Source organism: Clinocottus analis, unplaced genomic scaffold (assembly GCF_023055335.1).
Source record: "Clinocottus analis isolate CAN_PGR_092001 unplaced genomic scaffold, fCliAna1.0.p SCAF_12, whole genome shotgun sequence".
In the NCBI taxonomy this organism is placed as follows: Eukaryota; Metazoa; Chordata; class Actinopteri; order Perciformes; family Cottidae; genus Clinocottus; species Clinocottus analis.
In genome coordinates this window covers 1,164,290-1,183,929 of record NW_027175843.1, presented here as the reverse complement: position 1 = coordinate 1,183,929, position 19,640 = coordinate 1,164,290, and the positions used below count along the sequence as shown (strand labels likewise).

The window sequence follows — 19,640 nt, the reverse complement described above, 5'->3', positions numbered from 1 at the left end:
ACTTATTTGTAGTCTGTATTATCTAAAGTGGTGGATGGCCCACCCCAGTCGAGAGAAACTGACAGTATTATCGGAGTAACCAATGTACTGCTATAGGCGGGGGCAGCAACAAGCACTTTTAATCTACATTAAAAAGAAAAATCCATGAATATAAACTTTTACATATTGTATTACATTGACATTATACGATCCTTCAAACTAATTTGAGCTTAATCTGGTTATCTTCCTCCTTGTACAGGCGCATTATTCTATAATTACAAATGCAGATTTAAATTACTGATAAACAGCATAACCACTGCATGGACTTGGACAAATGGCACAATTTGAACATGAAGCAATGGCTTATAAAACAAGGTGGCTCTGGTTTCATGTCTACAGTCATATATTGAAGTGCTGGTGCTGCTTCAGACACCAGTCAGGGGATGATGAGATCCATGCACAAATAATTGGCATGCATTTTAACTAAAAATGTGCTCTATGCATTACTGTCGCATGAAGCAGTTGTAGCCACACAGACTAAAAATGGGGCTTTTCTTGTTGGGCTGCTCGACGGGACAGAAAGCAGGTACCACCAGGCCCTGGAGCTGTGACCGAGGTCACTTCACTCAGGAGAGTGCTCCTACGTCACAGTAGAAATTACCAGAAGCCATAAGTCAAGTTCACACGGTCTGATCTCCAGCCAGGCAGCAATCCTTATTATAAACAACCACTAAAAAGAAGAGGAAAAAAACCCTTCCATCAATCAAGATCCATCTCGTGTTCCGGCTATGAGTTTGTGTTATCATCCGTGACCTTGTCGCGGGGATCTCGCTGCCGCACCGAGCAGCGTGTCGTCTCCACGGCACCGGGAAGCTGAGCCAACGTTACAGACGAGCCGGTCAAGGTCAAAATAAATTCCTAATTCACTTTGCAAGTTAGTTGCTGGCGTCGTAATGTATACAGCTTATTGGCCCCACGCCATCAGAGGCTGCACCCAGTATCCAAGTCTCACACATGGTTTGCTAGCTGCCGCTGTGAAGCCATGGCAGTTAAGCTATATTATTGTACATCGTGTGTGTTTTTTAAATTGTTTTTTTAGGGGGGCTATCGGGAATACATCTGTGTAGCATGTCACGGTGTAAGATGCACAGTAAGCTAGTAAGTGGGCGCTATTTAACGCGGTTTTAACAGCGTCTGTAACCGCTGGCGAACAGCGTAACGTACATCCGCTCGCGACTGAATGCGTCACTACCCGTCGAACATCGCGCGCCAGCCGCAACGTACCACTGTATGGTGCCCGACCGGTCTGTTCCGCGAAGAAGAGCTTCAACACCTACTTGTCACCGTGTTCTTCGCCGCCGACCACGTCTTTCTTCAGCTGCTCGTCCAGCTCCACGGCGCCCTCAGTCTTCGTGCAGTATGAGCGGAACGAGGCGACGCGCGGAGCGGCGCGGAGCACCGGGCGATGCGTCGCGGCATAGAGGACCTTGAGTCGCGCGGACGCGGCTCTGGCATCAACGGAGGCGGTGCCGAAGCGGCAGTGGCGGGTCGGTAACCAGGTCTTCTGTCTAGAGCAGGACAAGGGACGCTTGAGGGCGGTTTCAAACAACTCCTTCAGCACTGTCGAAGACCTAAAATGTAACATCTCAATCCTGTCAGGCGATTTGGGGGAAAGTCGTGTTTCCAATTGTATCCGGTAGCGACTAAACGGCCGTTGCGGCTGCTACTACGTTGACTGACTGAGGCGCGATGACTCAGAAACACCGGCGTTCCAAAAATAAATAGGAGCGCATGTTCACGCCCCCTCGGCTCCCATTGGTGGAATCAAAATGACGCGCACGTCCGTAGATAATTTATGGCGCTTCTAAGTTTCTCATTGGCGCGTCTTCGTGTCTGTCAAGTCCTGTTATCTTTTTTTTCTTTCTTTTTTCCTACACCGTAGGATGATATAACCTCCTCGCATGGCAGGAGTACCAGCAAAGGAATGTAATGCTGTGGACGGCGGCCGACAAACAGGCTCACCTTTTTAATAAATAAATTGCACACTCCTTTTTAGAAATAATTCTGAACCTGGAAGTAAAATCTTATTTTAAAAGCTACCAGACTGACTAATATGTTATATAGTTTTACTTTTCAGTTACGTTACCCATGAGAATATATTCTTAACATTTGTGTTTTTTAAAATGCGTGTTGCTTCAGCCCCCGGGTCACAGCAGTACGTTTGTTCCCGTTCTCCTGTCCAAACTAGGGGCGTGCCGACGGCACGGTAAAACACAGACTATGGATAAAACTGCAACCATTAACGGATTGCTTAACAGACGGTGCCAGGAAGAGACTCAACGTGAAGAAATAGCAACATAAAATTACTATAAAGATGCACAAATAGACCAACTAAAACCTCTAAAGCCGCTACAGAGACCTTAAAGACAAGGAAAAACAAATGGTACAGTATTTAATGGTGAGAAACACAAATTAGGTTTTGATCCTGTATGAATTGTGCAATGAATTGCACATGTCTGTCAATTTAAAAGAGAATGTTGCAAGTCATGGAAGTTGACAAAAACTTTGATTTCTTTGCGATAGCCTACCTAACAAATGTTCAACTTTTACTTATTTTTTATATATATTTTTTCTTCTCAAAACTGGAGATCAACTCGTCACACTACATAGTGTAGTTGACTGTTGCCAGTAAAGATTGAATTACTCTGGCTCATGCTTCATTTTTCATGTACTTTTCTATCTCCTGTACTTTACCCGAAGCTGCTCTTAACTTTATAGTAATTCTGTGTGTTAGGACCCAGCGAAACACGATTTTTAATAACTCTTAACAGTAACTCTTATCCGTGAATATGACAATAACACAATCTTGAATATTTAATACAGTTTATGAAATACTATGTAAATGTGATGACAATGGATCTCAGACTTGCTGCAGGAGTATTTTACAGTTTTACTGCAGCTATATGCATGTATAATGTTATTTTTTTAAATATATTTTAACATTTTCCACCTCCTCATTCTTTTCCTAACAGCCATCTGTTGATAGCTGTTTGGAATAAAATTGAGCAAGTTGGGTTTGTGCTGCTCTCAGTTTTGTCTGTCAGGCTGCAAGCCACAGTACACTTATTTAGTCCAATGAGCGATAGCTAAAGGAGGGCTTGGGCCAATTATAGTGAAGGAGGTGGGCTTTACCGGACGAGGATGAAGACATTCCTGACAGTCTTAGTTCAGGACAGTAAAGCCTCTGACAGCAGCAGCTCTCCACGTCCTGCGCGTGTATACACGTCACTCCCCGAAGTTGCCACGAATACAGACAGCGGCATGATGCGGAGGCTCGTAGGCTGCACGCTGTGCCTCTTGGTGTCTTCACAGCTCAGTTTGTGGTGTGTTTTGGCGTCCACGGATGATCTGGTGGACAGCGAGGTCCAGATAGAAGTTTTGTTCAAGCCCGAGCAGTGCACGCAGAAGAGCAAAAGAGGAGATCTGCTGAACGTCCACTACGATGGGTTCCTCGCCAAAGATGGTTCTCAGTTCTACTGCAGGTGGGTGGACAACAAAAGTTAGCTGTAAGTTATTAAATATTATCTCTACAAGCCAAATGAGGCCGTGAAAGACATTTTTCATTTGATTATAAAGTGAGACCCTCTCACCCCCCCCCCCCCCCCTCGTCCCCCTCCATACTGTATTGTGCAGTCTTTAACCAGATACATATTGATATGGATGTGAATGCTGATTGATTTGAAATGCTGTTTGTTTTTCAACTGTTCTGGTTTCAGTCGATCAGACAAAGCCGGGCACCCTCAGTGGTTCGTGCTGGGCGTCGGACAAGTCATCAAGGGCCTCGATAAAGGGATGGAAGACATGTGTCCTGGAGAGAAACGAAAAATAACTGTTCCGCCCGGCCTGGCCTTTGGAGCACAAGGCAAAGGCAAGTAAATGCATAACACGCTGGTCAGCAGAGGGCTTAGATTGTCCATTGCTGAACCGTACATGTATTACTTTAAGTTTCATTGTGTTTCCAGAGCATCCATCCATCCATACCAGACGTCACCAAGCGATATACAAAGCTAAACCTAGATTTACACAAAACAACATTACGTTAAAGGGTTGTTTAGCCCCTCATATGGTTCAGGCGCTACACACTGGAGCCTACACTTCCCATAGTGCAACTTGATATGATTTATTTTAACACACTTCAGTCTCAGTAATGTCATGAATATGACCCTGATTACATCACAATGTTGCTCCTCCAGAGCCACAAAATACATTATACACCTGTGCAGGTAGTACTTTATGTGATGAGTAAACTGATTATGTGAGTTCTTTCTTCAAGAAGTATCAACATTACATTACCACGCAAAGTGATTGTGTTGTCTCTGCTGGAGGAGCCATCATGCTGTCTTGTGTTCTTTCACAGCACTTTAGTTGGAACCGCATCACATCCTTGCAGTGTTTGCTACTCATCCCCCACACGGCATGTACTGTCAGCATGCACAAAGGTTTCTTCTTCTTGCTCTTTCTTTCATGCATTGGCGCGCTTTCACAAAACTAACAGCTGCTAATTGTACAAACCTCTTCGATGTTGTTAAGTGCACTGAATGCTGTGATCGGACCGCGATGTCGGCACAGCCTTCGATTCTGCATTTTCACGTTTCATCGGCTGATCCCACTAGTTTTGCTATGGAGGATCGTTTTTAAATGGCTTTGCTGAGAGCATGCGTTAGTTAGTAGTTCCTGGCATCCGTTTGCTTTAAAGTTACATGCATGTAAACCTCTTAATGGGTTAACAATGGCACCACCAGTGAAGATGAACCGCTTTAATTGCACGTTGTTCTCCTGACATGTTTCCTTTCTTGCTGGTTTAATGCCACATGCCTGATGTGCCTTTTATTTCTGTAATGACTAAGACGCTCTTGATGCCAAATCTATTTATTAATCCTGTAGTTAGGGGCTATCTTGATCAGCTCATCCTGCTGCGTTAGGGCATGATGAACATGATCAGGATGCGTCCGTGGTTACATTACACTTGCCCGTGGTCTTCTAGAGTCTTGATGTGCTGTTGTTCCCTCCTGATGGACTAGATCCTGTACCGCCCAATGCTACGGTGGTCTTTGAGGTGGAGGTCTACTCTGTTTCCAGGGGACCTCGCAGCATGGAGGCTTTCGGACAGATGGACCTCGATAAAGACAGAAGTCTCACAAAGGATGAGGTAATTATTATTCACAAGCTGGTAATTGTCACAAAGGTAGCTCAGACAGGAAAGGGAATAACTGTTTGGATTAACGTGGCGAAAACCTGGCTACGAGGCCTCTTTTAAGTGTTTGTGTAGGTGTGTGTGTGTGAGATTGATACTGTAATCGAATGTCACCAGAGAGCAGAAGCAGCCAAGCATAAAGACAGATGTTACAGCCAGGCCTGTGAATGAACAACATGTACCACGCTGTTCCTTTCTGTTTGAACGAGGAAATTCCTACTTTTTTTTTTTTTTTTTTTAATAATAGGGGCAGAAGTGTATGAGGGACACGGCATCAATATGGGACTCAACATTTTTGGCAATACGCCGATTTCACTAAAAAAGTGTAGCTCTGTTCATACATTGTCAGAGTCTATTGAGTTGTGTGTATTTTTATTTTTTTTAAACTGATCAAATTTGCATGAAAAAAGAAATGTGTGAACCTGGATTTCAGGCTGCTAAACACAGGCTTTCCAAACTGCTTCTTCAGAATGAAGCAATCCAACCGCCGTAACCTCGCCTCAGTGAGCCTGAAGGCCACGCTGGTTTCTGATCTCATTATCTCGCGTCATAAACTTCCATTGATTGTGCTCAAAAGTTGAGAGGCAATAAATCACTTTACCTTTTAATTGATTTACTGCCTGTGCTCACAGTAATTATTTACAGTTGTGTAAAGAACAGTATTAGTACTACAAACCTCAGAGGAAGTCAATTTTAAAGGGGAAATGTTTGCACAACTCCAGAAATACATTAATTATTTAAGAAGTATAACCAAATATAAAGAACTCAGTCATTAGGTTATCTGGATTGACAGCACATACCATTAACGGTCTTAATTATCACCAGTATGATATGCTGCTTGTCAGGCACAAGAGTGGCTCATTATATCGTAGCATTGTGTCCAAAATGTGATCAATGAAGTTCTTTTTTGTTTTCAGGTCAAAGCATACTTGAAAATAGAGTATGAAAAATCTGGGAAGCCACGCGACGACCCGTTCTACGAGAAGATCATGGCGGATATTTTCCGCAAGAGTGACCAGGACAGAAACGGACAGATCAGTGCCAAGGAGTACAACATATACGAACACGATGAGCTGTAGGGTTGGAAATAGTGCGTCATGGCAATTATTTTGAGCGATAGAAAACATAAATAGGTAAGGGGGAAAAAAAAAAATCCATACTCTGATGTTTTCACAATGCAGATGTTGTTTTTTCCCGCTAAAATTACTGTAGCAGTAAACATTACTTTGACCAGTTCTCCACTAGAATGATGAAAACAAACACTTGCATGGGATGTAAAATGCTGACTAATCAGCCGCTCTAATGTGGAGTTTCTTTCTTTAGTCTCCAACAAATTAGCCACTAACTTTGAATACAAAAATACCACTAAATTTTGCATTTGAAATGTATATATATTTTAAGTCTTGTGTCCCGACACACATTACAGCACAAAGAAACCACAATGTTGTGGAATGTTTGGCTTTGAAACCGTGAGGTGTCAGATCAGATTTGAGAGGATGGTTTAACCAGAGATGAGAGAAAGATCCAGAGTTGAGTTTGTGCTTTTCTCACCCAGGTGGGACGTCCAACATGAACGAGTCTTTGTGGCTGCGTTTGACCAGTTTGATAAAATGTTGGCTCGTCAGACATGTTTACAAGTTTTGTGTACATCTTAATGTGGTCCAAACTGTGAGTGTCATTGTATCCAATTAAACAATTGTGTTGTTTTTGGTAACCTGAAATAAACTAGTGTTTGTGGAAAAATGTATGTCTCAAGTAATTCCTGTTTTTCTCGGTGGTTGAAACCATTCGTGGACTTTAGACGAGGACTTCAGTTAGTGAAAGGTGTTTTTCTGACCGGAAATGATCAGACCAACTAATGCAAAATCTTATCGAACAGGAGTGTGATCACCTGGTATGTTGTGCTCTACTACTTCTGCCTTGCTCATGTTGAAGTTAGCAAGCTCAGCTAATAGTTAGCAAAAGTTGTCATTAGCACTTGGCAACATGGCTTCAACATGCTCTAAGCATGCATAATGTAAATGTTCTTTAAGAATAGGTGTATTTACGTAAACTAACCACTTGAGGGTGCTGCTTCGCCAACGACAAACAAGTATAGGCCTCAACGGGATTTGAATGCATCTGTAGAGTGGTTTCACATAATTGAATGGGGGTTTATTCAAGATCATTAACAGCTTTATATACTCACTACTTTGCAAAAATATTAGATATTCCTTAATTAATACAGAGACTATAAAACACTAATTTGATGCAATAAACTGGACAAATTAAATTTACATAGGCTACTCTGTTTTCAGGGAGCAAAAAACAGCATTATGTGGCTCATAATCAAATAAGTGCATGCACTCATTCACAAGCTAAACTCTACGGCTGTATTCAAAAATCCAGTCACAGAAAGCCCAAAAAAGTTTTCAGGCAGTTTTGTGATGAGTATTCAAAACCAAATGTATGAACTGAGATATACAAAAACACTTTTGTCGTATCCACATAGTATATACTAAATATCACAGTTACTAATAAGCCAACAGTCTCATCTGGGGATCTTCATCCTGACTGACGGCAACCTGATCGCTGCTGCCTTCACGTCTGCCGTCATGTCAACACCCAGCCGTGCCCTAGAATACAACATTTATGTGAGCTGATGGTAAAATCTGTAACTCGGATTGCTCTCCACTAACTGCAAATTAAATATTTTAGTCAGTGTTGACTTACTTTGGCGCATAGGAGACATCCACATCTGGAGGAAGTATCCCTTTCCCTTCTCTCAGGCGTTCAACGCCGTTCCTGGTGAACGAAGAGAAAAGTATGTTTGTCTCAGACGGACAAAAAGCAAATCATCCAATTGGATTCACTGAAAATCCACACACACACACACACACCATGCAATCATCACGCCATTGTCTGTGCAGAACTTGGCTGGAGGACAGAGCAGGCTCAGCCCTGTTGTGTCGGTGATGATGGTCAATGCCTTGCGGATATACTGATTGCTTGAAACTCCTCCAGACAGCACCTGTCAAAAGAAGAGTTCATGAAATCTTCCAATCTATAGTCACAGCGGTCTCTTATGGAAAGGATGCGGCTGGTGTTATTCTATTTTTTTTGTCATCAAGTTTATATAGAACGTTAATGTTATAATGTGAAACAACAATAAACAAGAAAGTGTTCTAGTTTTCTTGAATTAGAATGTACTGTATATTCAAAATGGTTAACGTAATTCATTGATCTATATACATACATGAAATAAAAAATGACCTGAAGTAAACTCACCAAAGTGGGTCTGTTGGATGGCAGCAGGCCGTTTGCCTTACAGAACAAGATGGCGCGATGTGTTCGCTTTGCGAGATGAGAGGCGACCGTGTGCTGCGTAGAAGCTGCAATGTCATTCACACATGACAGCATTGTGCCCTGTTCTATACCTAAAAGATGGAGGAGGAAAGTTACTCATCTAATATATTTAGATATGAACTTCATACTATTGAATACATAATGTTAAGAGTGTCTTTTCTTTCTTTCTTGTGTTTCTGGTTTGCAAATTATAATTTTTTTCTCCCCAAACTACCAGTTTTACATGCCTTTTGTAGAAAACGTCTATGAATGGGATTACTGTTACATGGGTCATGCTTGTCCTTTTCAGGGTCTTTGGGTGTCCACATACCTTCCTCTGCCTCGTTCTTCATTATCGTCATGCTGATTTGATTCCGTAGTCCAGCAAACGAAAAGCAGCAGTCGTACGTTTGTCCCATAGGTGTCTTGAAAGGGAACCTCATCCTGTCGCCGTCCTTTGCTAGAAGCTCAATAGCTTGTCCTCCACTTAGTGTGGCGCACTGTGGGTGTTTTATGAGGGACAAACGTCTTGCCACCTGTGAATCCACAAAAGACAGTAATTCATTTGATTAGGAATCACAAATTGGACATCATGGCTATTGGCTACTAACAAACAGCGACATTTGAGTGTTAGGGCCTCACTTTATCCAGTATGTCCCCTGGAGCTTCATCCAGAGCGTGACCCAAGAGCAAAAAGTCGTCGACTCCTCGAGCCACAGCGAGAAGCGAGTGACCCCCAGAGACGAGCAGGACCAGGAAGGGGAAGGCGACAGGTTGAAGCATCCTGACGGTCAGGGCGTGGGCTTCCATGTGGTGGATGGGGATGAAGGACTTGTTGTGCCGTCTCACAAACTTCTGACTGAACTCGAGGCCGACGCCCAGGCTCAAGGCCAAGCCCGGCTTCACAGTGGTGGCCACAGCCGAGAGCCGGCTCGGGTCCACGCCGCTCCTCTCCAAAGCCTCCTGGACCACACGCTCTATGTTTTCTCTGTGGAGCTGCTGTGCCACTGTGGGGATGATGCCGCCAGTCCTGCAGAGTTCAGGAGGGAAGGAGACAAGTCAAAGCAAAAAACTCTAAAGCAAAAGATCTCGTTGATCTGAATACAAGCTCTGACACTCACCTCAGATGAACTTCTTTCTGTGAATGTAGAGACTCCCCAAGTATTTTGCCTGTCTCGTCCATCACAGCAGCTCCAGTGTCGTCACAGCTCGTCTCAATGCCCAAAACCAGTCTGGAGCAAGGTGCACGCGACGTCGGGCACCAACATGTGTGCTTAAGCTGTAGCAGCCTGTGCAGACATTTTACTTTTGTATTGAACATGGTCATGACCCTGGTGCTCGCCCACTGCGAGGTTAAATAGCCTAATAACTGAAGGAGACGGACATGGTACGGTATCACATCACTTTTCAGAACAAACAACAAAACAGACGAAGGCCGTAGAGTGCCGGGCAGAAAATACAAGTATCCTCTGTAGTCTTTCTGCACTGACACCTCGCTGTGAAGCCGCAGAACTGTGTCACATGTAAATAAATCCGTGTACGGCAAGTTTGTGACTTTAAATTAAATACAGACGTCTAGACACACGCACAAATACGGGCAAAACCTTCACACTGTACCCGTCAAATGTATTATTTTTTGAAGTGGCCAAGAATGTGAGAAGCTGTTTAAAAAACAAAGCATGGGTCCAAAGTTTTAGAAGTTATATTTTGGAGGGGACATTTTAGTCAGCTGCACCAGCATGTAAGCATGGAGTCGATTGACTGACTGGGCTTGCTGACCGAACGGTATTTTCATTAAAGTGCTGATGTCAAAAGAGGTAAAGTTGATTTTGTGTCACTTAAAACGTAAGCTGTGTCCTCTTTTAGGTTTGTGCTGGTCGCTGTGTGTTTCCAACATGGCGCCGTTTCAGAATGAGAAATGGGTCGTTTCCTTGTACTGGGAATGTGGCTGTGCTGCCTTCAGTATTACCGGAAATACGAAACTTTGATGTTAAAAAACCTTAATAACCCAGGCACAAAGTACTGCATTGTTGGTAAAGTTGGCAGAATTGCCGATGCATTTCCTTAAACACAGCTTTGTGAAAGGAAATGTATTGATACTCAGTATAGCTAAAAAAAAAAACATATTTACATGACTTACATTATTTACATGTTATGTTGATCACTCAACGATGAGTGCTTAATCGATAATCACTGCTATAAACCTGCTATTTAAGGTTAATTTTATGTAAGCCAAAACCAAAAGCCCTTTATTTGGATGCGAGTAGAATCCGTTTTAACACAAGCGAGTTCCTAATTACTACAACTTTAAAGGCACCGTTACTATCTCTCGTACGTATTATTTTTTTTTGGACCATTTATGATTTTTCTGTCGCAGACTGGCTTTTTACCTGCAGAAAAACGAACGAGTACCCGTTTCATACGTGTCAGTGAACTTGTATCACACACTCAGCTTGACGTCGTCTTTGTACTGTACTTCCTGTGTTGAAGGCATAGCGAGCATATGCAGCGTTTGAGGAGCTAAATGTTGCTAAGACCGTCAACATACACGGACATATGACAGCCGTGGTTGATGAGGGACGTCCTGCTGCTAGCAAGTGGTGGATATTTTTATTATAAACCTGTCTATTGAATAACCTGTACCTGACCTGTACGTCTTGATGTATACTTGAGGCGTTTCTGGTAGTTTTTCAATTTAAAATTACAATTTTTTACATTTACTTGCACATTGGACTCCCTGTTCACACCACCAGGAGATTTGCAGTATTACTTATTTTATTTTTATTTTTTTGGGGGAGGGGGTCTTGTGTTTTAACAAGCATTTCCTTTACTATCCTAAGGGAGGCATGGAACACCCAGCTTGTGTTGTGGAGGAATTGAAGCAGTTTGTCGTACATGATGCCCCACCAACAGTGTATTACATCCCAGATTTCATATCGGAAGAGGAGGAGTCTTATCTTCAACAGCAGGTGTATAAGTCCCCCAGAACTAAATGGACTCAGCTGTCAGGCAGAAGGCTTCAGAACTGGGGAGGCTTACCACAGCCCAGGGGCATGCTGGCAGAAAAGATGCCCGACTGGCTCCAGACGTACTGTGAGAAGATCTCCTCTCTCGGTGCCTTCGCAGGGAAAACGGCCAACCACGTGTTGGTGAATGAGTATAAAGAAGGGGAGGGGATCATGCCTCATGAGGACGGCCCTCTATACCACCCTACCGTCACCACCATCAGCCTGGGCTCTCACACCCTCCTGGACTTCTACACGCCCGTCAGCCTCCAGGAGGGCGACGCACCCCAGACGGAGGAGAACCGCTTCCTCTTGTCCCTGCTGGTTAAGCCTCGAAGTCTTCTGATCCTGCAGGAGGAAATGTACCGGCGTCTCCTTCACGGCATCCAGCCCCGCGGCCAGGACACTCTGACGGACAAGGTGGCGAACCTGTCCGCTGCCGGGGCCGTGCCAGGAGAGACGCTGGCCCGGGGCACCAGAGTGTCACTGACCATACGACATGTGCCCAAAGTTATGAAGACGAGGCTCGTACTGGGGAGGAAATGAAGAGAGGCCGCACGATGGACTGATAGTCTGCCATGGTCCCACATGCTACGTTTGTCTCCTCCTGCTTTGTGAAGTGCATTTCACGAGCTCGGTTATTTAATATCTGTGCCGCCTCAAGGGATTGTAACTTTTGGGACATTATCAAAGACAACAATACCGAGAGGGTAGAACTTGAAATTGTGTCAATTATGTTTTCATTCTCGAAAAAATATTTGTAGGGACTATGGGATCTGTGTAGCAAACATCTACAGAAGAAGAATGGTTTCTTTAAAATGTGTGTTTTTAATTCATGAATGACTGTACTCATTATTCGCTTCACCGGTTTGTGTTGATTCATTAACTTCTTGCATTAAATCCATAATATGGATCTAAAATCATACATTGGTTGTGCCTTTTGTAACCCTATTCATTTTTTACCCATTTATTTAACGTCATGGCCCAAACAAGAGGTTGATTTCAGATTTTCATCAGTGTATTTATTGCCTGAAGAAATGCCAAAGAAATGTTTGAGGTAATCAATAAACTCCATTGTCACCATTACTAAGTTGGTCCTTAAGAGAACACTGACAATTTAAAATGTTTGGCTCTAGTAAATCATATTGGTGAACTTTTAATTCATCAAATATAAAGGGTTATTTATAAATAACATTTTTTAGTGTAATGGCGAATATATTCATTGGTCAGGTGTGGATATCTATCGGCCTTTTTATGTCCAACTAAGTGTCTGAATATTGTTCAATCTGCATGTTTCAGCTGACACGGATATATTTGTTGCATTTTACTTGAGAAATCAAGTATCGTAAATAAATATGAATATTTATATAAATATATATAAATAAAATCCTACTCGCTTATGAAACAAATGTGCTAAAGGATTCATTTCAGATCCACTTGTATCTTCTAAGTTTTGCTTTGTTTTGATACAAGCTGCTGGCTGATCTCTGTGAAGGAAATATAATAAAACAAGCTGCAGTTCAAAAGGTCTTTTGGGCGGTTTTACTGCATCGAGCGGGCTTAGTTTCTGTCCAGAACAACTGAAAGGCTTTGTCATCGTGTACTTTGTTTAACTCTGGTGTGAAATCATATTTCATAGGAGAACATCAAAACAATGGAGCCACAGTTGAAACGCTGGAAAGGGTCCGCGTGCGACGCCGACTCCTGGGTCGCGTATCCAGTGCTGTCGGATCGGCAGTCCCAAGACGTCGAGCTGGTCGAGGCATTTGCGGCGCCCATTCTCAACAAGAAAGAGACTTCCCGACTTCTCCGGGAGCTGAACGGCCTGTACCCGCTGAGCGGCCTGCAGCACGTCAAGAGGGTGCGGGCGGTCCGGGAGAAGGCCAGTCCTCATCCTCTGGAAGTCCTCGTGTGCCTCGTCAGCGACGCGCCCGACCCGAAGGTGGCGAGCATCGAGTCTCTGCTCCGCTCAGACGGCGTCGGACGTGACGGATTAGGAGAACCTTTCGTGGTTAAGGTGCCGGCACGCGCCCCCTTGACCCGACCCCAGTTTGAGCTGGCGAGCAAACACTGGCCCACCTCCTTTCACGAGGACAAGCAGGTGACGGTCGCCCTGAGAGGAGAGCTCTTCACTCCGCTTCAGAAAGCCAGGATGCACGCGTACATGACGGCCGCTTTGGCCGCCGCCGAAGCGGGGGCCGAATTGGGAATGGAGGCCGTGGGCGCCGTGGCGGTCGACCCGGCGACGGAGAGAATCGTAGCGGCGGCCCACGACTGCAGAGGAGACCACCCCCTCCACCACGCTGTCATGGTCTGCATCGACCTGGTGGCTCGGAGCCAGGGCGGCGGATGCTCGACCTTTGACAGATACCCAGCTTGCCGATTCACTTCGCAAGCCTCAGACACCGCTCAAAGCGCCGCAGGTGCAGCGGCGAGCGCCCAGCCGTACATATGCACAGGGTACGACCTTTATGTGACCCGGGAACCTTGCGTCATGTGCGCCATGGCGCTGGTGCACTCCCGGATAGGTCGCGTCTTCTATGGGACGTCCTCTGCCGACGGGGCCATGGGGACCAAATATAAAATCCACTCTCGGAAGGATTTGAACCATCACTTTGAGGTTTACAAGGGCGTGCTGGGAAAGCAGTGCGAGGATCTGAAGAGATAGTTAACGCTGTTCGTTTCATTAGTGGGCTTGGAGCTGCAGAATTCAGTTATCACACGTGAATCTACAGGATGATCTTAATGTTTTACACACACATTTCTTTTAATTCAAGTTTTTAATCATTCTATTGAGAGCATCTGTGTAGATGGCAACTAATGAGGTTCATATCATCGCGCTGCCTCTCTTTTTAGGTGAAGGTTATGTAGAAACCTGGATTTGACTGTGACATCAGCATTACAAAAGTGGAAATAACGGCAGTTTTCTTTTGCAACAGTCTTAGTGAATAGGTCCAGGTGAGGGAGCATTTGTCTTAGTTTCTGTGTGCCAAGCTTCAGGACTTTATACTCTTTTCTTCATGCTATGTTGCCACATAGCAGCTGAAATAAAGAACTTGACATTGTTTTCTCACGTTCACGTGCAGTTTTTACACTTTGTCTAGTAGCTTTTTGACCTTTGTCTTTAAATATAACCATGTGGACACTGAAAGTATCCAGCAACTTGCAAAGCTTAGCATTTTCTGTATAAAATGTATTAAGTTTGCAGATGTTATGCATTTTGATTCATTCCAATGCTTCGGTGTTATTCCGGTGCAATTAGTTGTAATGCTCGATCTTTACATCTATGAAACTGTGTGTGTTTAACATACAGGTTTAGGCTGGTGTTTGTCCTCATAAACCCAGTTAATAGGGTCAATATTGATAGTAATAATATTGATTGAACAGCTGAGGGTTTATAGTCTGTTGAGGACGTCTCACATTGAAGGTGGATAACAAATGCTATGTATTCATCTTTAAAAGTAAACAATGTGTAAGATTTCCTGATAATCTGAGAGAATCCTCAAATGAATTGACTTTGTTGGGATTACACAGATTCTCATTACATTCCTGATATTCCATAAACACGTGTACGCACAACAGCAAGAGATGAAACATCTAGAGGGCACAAACGTTTTAATAAGATTAAGAACAAGAAATATCAAGAGCTAAGGCCAAACTAAGAACTAGCTGCCTTGATGATAGCAAAAAGCTAATCTAAAATAGAGCAGCTACATGAATGTAAATTGATCTCAGAGATACAGTCAACCTCCCTCAGTAAACACTTAACCGGACAACAATGCGTCTCATTTCTACACAGGACTTTTTTTCTTTAACATACAGGACACAATATTCACAAAAAAACAAAACCGTACAATGAGACGGCCTGCCCTGTTTGAGTTACGAACAAGATAAAGATTCACATCCCAAGGAAATCGTGCAAATAAAGAGAATGATTCTATTCTTCACTCAGCATGTATAAGTTTGACACCCATAACAAAATGAGAGTGTACCAATAAACAACGAGCCACAGGCCCCTGCCCTTAACAAGTAAACATCTTTGAAAAATACATGTAGGGACGTCTATGTGGCCGGAAACGGACTCAGACTCACAATTTTTGTTGCCATGTGAATTGAGGGCAAAGAAAAACAAGTCAACCAAAAAGCCTCGCTGATTCCTGGGCCAGCCCAGGTCGACGCGGGCCAAAAATACATCGTTAAATATTCACATAAGTTAGTAATGCATATGGCATCCTGTCACCTACAGACCTACTCTTGTTTATTTGAAACATTTTCCTCTTAAACCTGATATACCTAAACGACGACAGTGACGTTTACACAAACTGTACGACTCGGTACACACGTCTCGCGGTACAGACGACACGGACATTTCAACCTCTGTTGCTGTGGGCCACAGCATTTACAATAAATTAATACTTGTTGATGCCGAAGATTCTCACTCCGTGTAGTTGTGGCAGCTTTGGGATCAGAACGCTGAGGAGCGACGCGGTGTTTATGACAAAGTGCGTCGTGTCATACTTTGTGTAGAAGCTTGCCAGGAAGTATCTGCGAAACGAAAAAGGGCGAATTAAAAAAAATAAAAATACACCGTGACATCACTTAATAGAAGAAAAAGGCAGCAAGACAAAACAAAAGGGTGTGCAGAACAATTGCCTGTATGCGATTATATAAACTGCAGCGTTTCAGTTACCGTGTCTGTTCTACAAAAGTCAACGCTGTTGTCGTGATCAACATCTTTAGCGATGATGATGATGATGAAATGCTTTGTTTGTTTGTACGTCTGCTCGTGAGCGGGGATTTGACACGAGTATGAAATGTTCCCTGTAATCGGTGTCTAAATCAGTGCAAATCAGACAGAATCATACGACATCTAATACATACAGAATGATTGGGGAGATGGTGAAGAACTTTCTAGATGAAGTGAACTGCACGCCGTAGTCAAGCTGTTCCCAATGTGTGAGAAGTCTGGCTTTTCCTTGGTCAGGGGTCTCAAAGGGTGTGCCTTTCACCGCATGCATAAAGACATACATTCCCTGTAGAGACAAAAACACAGCCAGTAGTGCAGTGCTTGCAGTCCGATTAAATGGTTTACGTTTTCATCCCGTTTTCCCCGCTATAACTTACAGGATATTGTCCGTTTTGAATCGTGTACATATGGAAATTCTAATATAAGAGGAGTTCGATGACTTATTTATCTAACGGGCGTTTCTCACTGGACTGCATTGTCTTGGTCCCAGGATAAAGGCTAAAAAAAGCTTTCACACTGTCACAATCCTGGCACATTCCTCAAAGGGCTAACCATCTTTAGCCTCGGGCTCTGGAGCCGGGTTAAGAGTTATCCCGGAGTTTGCCCTGACATTCGACTGAAGCACGGGGCTAAGAGTTGCCGGTGTGAAACGAGGCTTAAGTAAACAATAGGATTTCGTCACGTTTCGTAAGAGCAGTCACGCGTCATTCTCGAAAGTAAACATTAGTTATGACAGCGGACATTCAGCTCAGGGCTGGTAGGAATACAGTGTGAATTTATATATCCCTGGACTTATACTTATTTAACCCAGGATTCACAATGCATCTGTGAAAAGAGACAAATTCATCCCGGGGTCAACTCTCAGACCAGGACTAAGGGTATGTTGAAAAAGGGTAAAAAGACAATTACACGCGTACAGAGATATTTTGTATATAAAGATTCTGGCTGTAAACAAATAACGTTTACTTTGCTGTAAAAGTATTACAAGAATAAAAATGGGTTGCCGCAAGAGTTTTGCAACACAACTCCTGCCTGGAGCTTGGTCTCTCTATAAATACACATTGCAGAAACAGAAAAGAGACGGGAGGATGCAGATGTAGTGCCTAGTAGACTATTTTAGCAACTCATTTCCAGTTACATGCCTCTTTAATCAACACACAAGGATGCAGCTTGAAATGGGAAAACCTGCATTACAGAGTGAAAAGAAGTTTCTAAAATGCTGACATACGGCCAAGGCACAATCGGCACACTGCAGTTGTATTGTGTCGGAAAACAAAAGGCCACAGTCGACCTTAGCCGTTGCAGTTAATAGCCTTCCGTATTGGCTGCGATACACAACCCTCGTCAACTGCTTCGCGCTCGCACTACTTGATGATGTCACACATTGACTTTCTTTCTGCATTTGGAGGCCAGCCGTGTAAACAATGAAAGGCCCAGTTTTGTCCACAGACCTTATGCGGAGTGGGGGAAACAATTATTATGTCACGCATCAGGCGGCCACAAGGACAGCCTCCTCCCCGAAATAGAGCAAATCTTAACAAGCACACAGAAGCACAAGCAAGGCAAGAAAGTAACATACAGCGAGGCTGTTCAGCTGAGCGTGCATGCGAGATTAATTTGTCCTGTGTGGCGACGAATGAGGTCGTCGTATTTAGAAACTTTATCAGAAACACCCGAAAAAATCTAAAACGCTTATTTTTTTGGGGTGCCAAAGTGTGTTGTCGTGACAGTGTGAGGATGTAACTTACAAAGTTGTGTATAACATTAGTGAGAGTCCACACCACTGGCACACTGAAGAAGGGAATGCTCAAGAGCACAATGTGAAGTATTCCAACACCAAGCGCGTAGGTCAGCCAGATGCCTCGACTGTTCATGACCCGAGTGTTTGGGTTGACCTCACTGTGTGCCACGCCCACATTCATTCTGGTCTGTGAACAGAAAATGCATACATTTTGATCACAAGTCAAGTTTCTTCGCTCTTAACCGGACTTTAACAAGTAGTTATCACGTTAACAGTAAAGTAGAAGCATTGTCTGTTTTCCTCATCAGTGGGGTCAAACATGTTTTTACTAAAAAGGTTAAACATTGTTATATTGCGATGGTCTTTGTTGCTGCGCTAACAGAATTTGTGGACTTGTCCAAGTACTTTAAGAGCTTCAAATGATCGATGCAGGGTTTGATGTAATATAAACTAGAACTATTTAGGCTCTAAATAATCCTGTAACAATGTTAAGAAGCCTGGGAAATATCAATTATACATAGACTAAGTACATCATTTACAATTTCCGGTATAAAGTACCTTCATATGAAGACACAAATGATACCATCTAAATACCACTGTGGTACTTTGACCTCCTTGCCAGTCTAAACACAACAGCAAAATAAATAAATTAAAAAAAACACCTTGTGCAATCGTATTGAACTTTACCCTCAGGCAGACTTTCCACTGCCAGGATTAAAGAAAACGAACAGAGTTGCACAGCTGCAGTTAATAAAGCCTTCAGTACGTTTCTCACACATTCCCAACGAGGCTTGATGCATCAGGACTTGACGTCTGGTATTTTTGTTTTAGAATACATGTGTGTGTGTCATATGTGTCATATACATGACACACGAAACACACACAATGACTTCATCTTCTGGATTTTAGAACAAATGTCAGACAAACATCACATGGCAATCACATTTAGCCTGACTGAAACCAAGAGTAGAAAGTATGCATCTGCGAATGAAAGGACCACTGGAAAGAATATTAGACATTAATTACATGATAATATGGGAGGGCTTTGGTGCGATTCAGATATTACTGACTTAGTGTATTCGCTGATTACTTTTCGTGGCCACAGCTAAATGTACTGCTTACATAACGTTACCTTTAGTTGCATAAATACATCAAATCAGGCTGATGAAACTTCTTAGTGACCTAATTGGGGTTGATTTGTTGTATCTGTACTTCAATGTGTTTCTCGTCTTGCCGAGATGTGTACTCACACACTAGACTAGACCATGAGACGTCCCTCGCCTTGGACATGTCCTCGTCACCAGTACATAGACCGGACCAAAGCACCGCTGTCCTAAACCGAGTTGTTCAGCGTCATTACGTAAAGCAGCAGTCGTGTGCTTAAAGGCGTCACGTTAAACACCGCCGTGCGCTGAGCGCCGACAACTTACAAGTAGTAGCGAGCAGTGCAGGTAGGTGTAGAAACAAACTGCTACGGAGAGAAATGTTTATGTCCTTATTGATGAGTGCAGGTCCCGAGCGAAGGCGGCACGTCGTTAGACTGACCCGAGCGGAAGTAGTCGTGGTTCCGAAGGATATGTGGGCACTATG

At 43.5% G+C, this 19,640-nt stretch overlaps 6 protein-coding genes across 8 annotated transcripts in view; 3 read left to right on the top strand and 3 right to left on the bottom strand.

Annotated features, from left to right (window-relative positions):
* The window catches only part of glsb (glutaminase b), a 31,626-nt gene extending 29,906 nt beyond the window's left edge, over nt 1-1,720 (bottom strand). For both annotated transcript variants that reach the window (XM_068573158.1, XM_068573159.1), the window contains exon 1: nt 1,317-1,720. In XM_068573158.1, the coding sequence (XP_068429259.1) occupies nt 1,317-1,624 (308 nt within the window). In that variant the 5' untranslated portion in view covers nt 1,625-1,720. The remainder of the gene's footprint in view (nt 1-1,316) is intronic.
* fkbp7 (FKBP prolyl isomerase 7) lies at nt 824-6,964 on the top strand. Its single transcript, XM_068573161.1, has 4 exons — nt 824-3,521; nt 3,756-3,907; nt 5,061-5,188; nt 6,151-6,964. The coding sequence occupies exons 1-4, from the start codon at nt 3,181-3,183 to the stop codon at nt 6,310-6,312; spliced, it is 783 nt and encodes a 260-aa protein (XP_068429262.1). The 5' UTR covers nt 824-3,180; the 3' UTR covers nt 6,313-6,964.
* A 426-nt stretch (nt 6,965-7,390) lies between these two features.
* osgepl1 (O-sialoglycoprotein endopeptidase-like 1) lies at nt 7,391-10,034 on the bottom strand. The gene is made up of 7 exons (XM_068572769.1): nt 9,679-10,034; nt 9,200-9,587; nt 8,889-9,093; nt 8,501-8,649; nt 8,113-8,243; nt 7,946-8,017; nt 7,391-7,848 (listed from the first exon to the last, which is right to left on the bottom strand). The coding sequence occupies exons 1-7, from the start codon at nt 9,882-9,884 to the stop codon at nt 7,764-7,766; spliced, it is 1,236 nt and encodes a 411-aa protein (XP_068428870.1). The 5' UTR covers nt 9,885-10,034; the 3' UTR covers nt 7,391-7,763.
* Nucleotides 10,035-10,291: 257 nt separating this feature from the next.
* On the top strand, nt 10,292-12,450 carry alkbh6 (alkB homolog 6). Its single transcript, XM_068572488.1, has 2 exons — nt 10,292-10,374; nt 11,398-12,450. Exons 1-2 carry the CDS (start codon nt 10,363-10,365, stop codon nt 12,106-12,108), a joined length of 723 nt encoding a protein of 240 aa, XP_068428589.1. The 5' UTR covers nt 10,292-10,362; the 3' UTR covers nt 12,109-12,450.
* adat3 (adenosine deaminase tRNA specific 3) lies at nt 10,299-14,695 on the top strand. Its single transcript, XM_068572487.1, has 2 exons — nt 10,299-10,374; nt 13,202-14,695. The coding sequence occupies exons 1-2, from the start codon at nt 10,363-10,365 to the stop codon at nt 14,228-14,230; spliced, it is 1,041 nt and encodes a 346-aa protein (XP_068428588.1). The 5' UTR covers nt 10,299-10,362; the 3' UTR covers nt 14,231-14,695.
* A 475-nt stretch (nt 14,696-15,170) lies between these two features.
* Nucleotides 15,171-19,632, bottom strand: ormdl1 (ORMDL sphingolipid biosynthesis regulator 1). 2 transcript variants are annotated; one of them, XM_068572490.1, is made up of 5 exons: nt 19,481-19,607; nt 19,301-19,383; nt 18,058-18,237; nt 16,444-16,595; nt 15,171-16,107 (listed from the first exon to the last, which is right to left on the bottom strand). In XM_068572490.1, exons 3-5 carry the CDS (start codon nt 18,229-18,231, stop codon nt 15,972-15,974), a joined length of 462 nt encoding a protein of 153 aa, XP_068428591.1. In that variant the 5' UTR covers nt 18,232-18,237; nt 19,301-19,383; nt 19,481-19,607; the 3' UTR covers nt 15,171-15,971. The 2 variants fall into 2 exon arrangements, with proteins under 2 accessions (XP_068428591.1, XP_068428590.1); XM_068572489.1 differs by lacking the exon at nt 19,301-19,383 and having other exon boundaries at nt 19,481-19,632.
* Nucleotides 19,633-19,640: the final 8 nt, after the last annotated feature.

Bases quoted from the DNA above. Each gene is read 5' to 3' on its own strand.
- ormdl1 (XM_068572489.1), bottom strand. From the start codon at position 18,231: ATGAATGTGGGCGTGGCACACAGTGAGGTCAACCCAAACACTCGGGTC. The intron at 16,596-18,057 runs GTAAGTTACATC...TTGTCTCTACAG, and splicing joins CTAATGTTATACACAACTTT to GGAATGTATGTCTTTATGCA. The intron at 16,108-16,443 runs GTATGTATTAGA...TTCGTTTCGCAG, and splicing joins ACCATCTCCCCAATCATTCT to ATACTTCCTGGCAAGCTTCT.
- osgepl1 (XM_068572769.1), bottom strand. From the start codon at position 9,884: ATGACCATGTTCAATACAAAAGTAAAATGTCTGCACAGGCTGCTACAG. The intron at 9,094-9,199 runs GTGAGGCCCTAA...GTGGATTCACAG, and splicing joins CAGGGGACATACTGGATAAA to GTGGCAAGACGTTTGTCCCT. The intron at 7,849-7,945 runs GTAAGTCAACAC...GTTGTATTCTAG, and splicing joins GATGTCTCCTATGCGCCAAA to GGCACGGCTGGGTGTTGACA.
- fkbp7 (XM_068573161.1), top strand. From the start codon at position 3,181: ATGAAGACATTCCTGACAGTCTTAGTTCAGGACAGTAAAGCCTCTGAC. The intron at 3,522-3,755 runs GTGGGTGGACAA...TTCTGGTTTCAG, and splicing joins GGTTCTCAGTTCTACTGCAG to TCGATCAGACAAAGCCGGGC. The intron at 3,908-5,060 runs GCAAGTAAATGC...CTGATGGACTAG, and splicing joins CTTTGGAGCACAAGGCAAAG to ATCCTGTACCGCCCAATGCT.